The 3,197-nt window shown below is 44.0% G+C and overlaps 1 protein-coding gene across 1 annotated transcript; it reads left to right on the top strand.

Annotated features, from left to right (window-relative positions):
- The first annotated feature begins 970 nt into the window (after positions 1–970).
- cryaa (crystallin, alpha A) lies at positions 971–2,994 on the top strand. Its single transcript, XM_041966390.1, has 3 exons — positions 971–1,168; positions 1,749–1,871; positions 2,785–2,994. Exons 1-3 carry the CDS (start codon positions 971–973, stop codon positions 2,992–2,994), a joined length of 531 nt encoding a protein of 176 aa, XP_041822324.1.
- Positions 2,995–3,197: the final 203 nt, after the last annotated feature.

Below are 3,197 nucleotides of genomic sequence, written 5' to 3'. Positions count from 1 at the left end.
CATCTGAAGGTTGCTGAGAGGAAAGCTCTGGCTACTGCCTGTGCACATACACCTGTCAACAGCTCACACAATCTGGGGTTGGAAATGTATCTCATCTCTAAACCATTCAGTGCTTGAGAAACAAGTATTAAATAAATAAGAGAAGTTAATATTACAGGGTCCGCAGCAAGATGGTCTCCTGTTGGCCCTTTAATTGGGCAAATGAATGAAGTATTTCCATCTTCGTATTTTCAAACAGTAATAATTTTTATTAGTAAACTTCAGAATTCCAAATTTCAGTTTTGTTCCAGTTGAGTAATCTCTATTAGTAATATAGTAGTAATATGTTTGCACCCCAATCCATCTGTTCTTATCTGTGTGTTGTTGCTGTCCATTGACCCTGGGCAGCACTGTTTCTAAACCTGTCCCAGTCCGACCACACAGGCAGAACAAAACAGCAGCATTATGTCACTGACTAACTGACAGAATCGATATGCGTGTATCTGTTTGATGCACTATCACTCAGGTGAAATCTCTCTGTGTCTCTACTTTCTTTCCTGACCTCATTGTCTCTGCCATGCCCTCCTCCTCCTCCCTCCTTTCTGTCCAGCAGGGTTTGTTTTGGCAGCCTGCAGTGTCTGGTGTGTGTATGGCACCGGGCTGCACCAAGGTCTGGACCTAGCGGTGCCCCCCCCATCCTCAACCCTGATTCTGCTGACAGGGCCCAACTCACCATGAGATAATGCCATTCCAGAGGGATCGTGGCTAAAGCCTCTCTTTTTGGCTCTCAGGTATATAAAGAGGAGGCAGCTGTCGAGCAGAGGACAAAGCACTCTGGAAACATTCTTCATTCACAGCTTTTCATCAACGGTCTGTTCTCTCTATCTTGTCTCACCTCCCCCCCTTCACCTGCTGGACTCTGAGCTGAGCTGGTACATCTGCCAACGTGAGCCAAGCCAAGCCAAGCTAGACCAAACTGTCTCCAGTCACTATGGATATTGCCATCCAGCACCCCTGGTTCAGACGTGCCCTGGGCTCCGTCTACCCTGCACGACTCTTTGACCAGTTTTTTGGAGAGGGCATGTTTGATTACGACCTCTTCCCCTACACCGCCTCCACCATCAGCCCCTATTACAGACAGTCGCTGTTCCGCAGCTTTTTGGATTCTTCCAACTCCGGCATCTCTGAGGTAACAAGACCAGACTCAGGTTCCTTCATGTCAGGAAGCACATCATGACTCTTTGGATAGGCTAGGCTTGGATAGGCTTAAGTTATTTGTTCATAGGAGAACAGATGTAAAGGCTGCGAACGACTATATTCATCTGTGTCAAAACAAGAGTTTTTAGTGATGTTAAGATAATGCCAAAGCTCATCTTAGCATCCTTCAGAGTAGTTTATTCAGAGAAGCAGTAAATGTATTTCATGTGGATAGTGTTGCACTTTGTCCTTTCCTAAAAAGACAGATCCTTAGTTCAGTTGGATTTAACACAGCTTCAAAAACTGGATTTTATCATAACTTTTTAAACAAAACTGTCAATAGTTGTGACTATTAACTCTTTTCCCCGTTTTCCCTTGCACTGTCCTCATCTTTATTCAGTTATTGAATGTATTTGTACTTTGTACTTTAGTTGCTCTACATCTCGACTTAATTGCCACTATGCTCAACATAATTTTAAAACTTAAATTTTAAGAGGTTCTCTCTCTTCAAAAACTATATTTTGACAATGTTATGATACAATGGACCCTCTCTGTGCTTGTGTGGCCTTCAGGTAAGGTCTGACAGGGATAAATTCACAGTCTACCTGGACGTCAAGCACTTCTCTCCTGATGACCTCAGTGTGAAGGTCACTGATGACTATGTGGAGATCCAGGGCAAGCATGGAGAAAGACAGGTATAGTGCTCCTCTTCTCTCTCTTACACACACCACTTTTAAAAATAGTTTAATGAAACATGGGGTCAGTGCAGACAGGGGCATCTATCTAGTATTTTGGTTCCCTCCAAGGAACGATGTAACCTTGATTCAAAAGGGACTCGAATGATGGTGCTCTGTATTATGTAAGACAAACATTAATTGAAAAAGTTGTGATTGTAAAGTAATTGCTCAAAGGTAATGAAGAGGCATGATTTAATATTCAACAGAATTACTCTCAGATGGGGCGCTTTACTTGAAAGATTGTACATGTAAATTGATATTACCAGTATTTCAGAAAATTCACACCAAGCCTGTGCTCGCTCCCTCTCACTCCCAGAGTGAACTTCACAACTTTGTCCCACCCATCTGTGTCTCAAGGGACAAAGTGGGTATCTGATGCTCTGGAAATGAGAATGGGTTGTCACACCAGGCTGACTGGTAGGATTGTGCCCTCTGCTGGAAGATGAGCACTGCTCAGCTACTCAGCTGCACACTGAACTCCTTTTAAGTCTATTTAAATGCTTATTATATATCAGCTGAAATAATGTGGATACGATCACATGGAAAGAAGTCGTGGGAGTTTTGACACTGACAGCTCCACTCTTCCTTTGAGCATTAAGTTTTGTATTGTGAGTGAGAACAGCGAAGGGAGAAACAGGTGTCAGATTTAAGTCCCAGGCTGATCGACACAAAAGTCAATTTTGCTCTATATAATACCAAACATCACACAACAGTTTGGTGTTTTGTTGGCAGGTCCTTATACTTTAAGTGTTTAAGTTTGATTTGTTCAGTTTGACAACAATAAGAAATTATTGTCATAGTTAAATAAAGACAGAATCTCAATCTTGCGATTGACTTTCCTTTAATCATTTTTAATCCTGCTGTTCTTCAGGACGACCATGGTTACATCTCTCGTGAGTTTCACCGTCGCTACCGCCTCCCCTCCAGTGTTGACCAATCAGCAATCATCTGCAGCCTGTCAGCTGACGGTCTGCTGACTCTGACTGGGCCAAAGGTCATGGGGGGGAGTGAATCCGGCCGCAGCGAGCGCAGCATCCCCGTCACCCGTGACGACAAGCCCAACGCTGCTGTGTCCTCTTAGAGGCTGAGTGGTTGGGGTTGACCAGGTGGAGGTGCTGGAGGGGCTCAGCCCCCCTACAACCTGCATCGACTGGGATGGATGACGACAGAATCTCTATCCTCCACCCCTTGGCTTGTTGTTCTTCCTTTTACTTAGAGGATATCTGTGTCCTCCTCACTTCACTTTCTCCTCTGTAGAATCTTATTAGCACACTCTTCCAGTAT

The sequence above is a fragment of the Chelmon rostratus genome, chromosome 24 (genome assembly GCF_017976325.1).
Source record: "Chelmon rostratus isolate fCheRos1 chromosome 24, fCheRos1.pri, whole genome shotgun sequence".
NCBI lineage: Eukaryota > Metazoa > Chordata > Actinopteri > Chaetodontiformes > Chaetodontidae > Chelmon > Chelmon rostratus.
The sequence above is the reverse complement of the archived record's forward strand: the minus strand, read 5'-3'. Positions and strand labels throughout refer to the sequence as shown.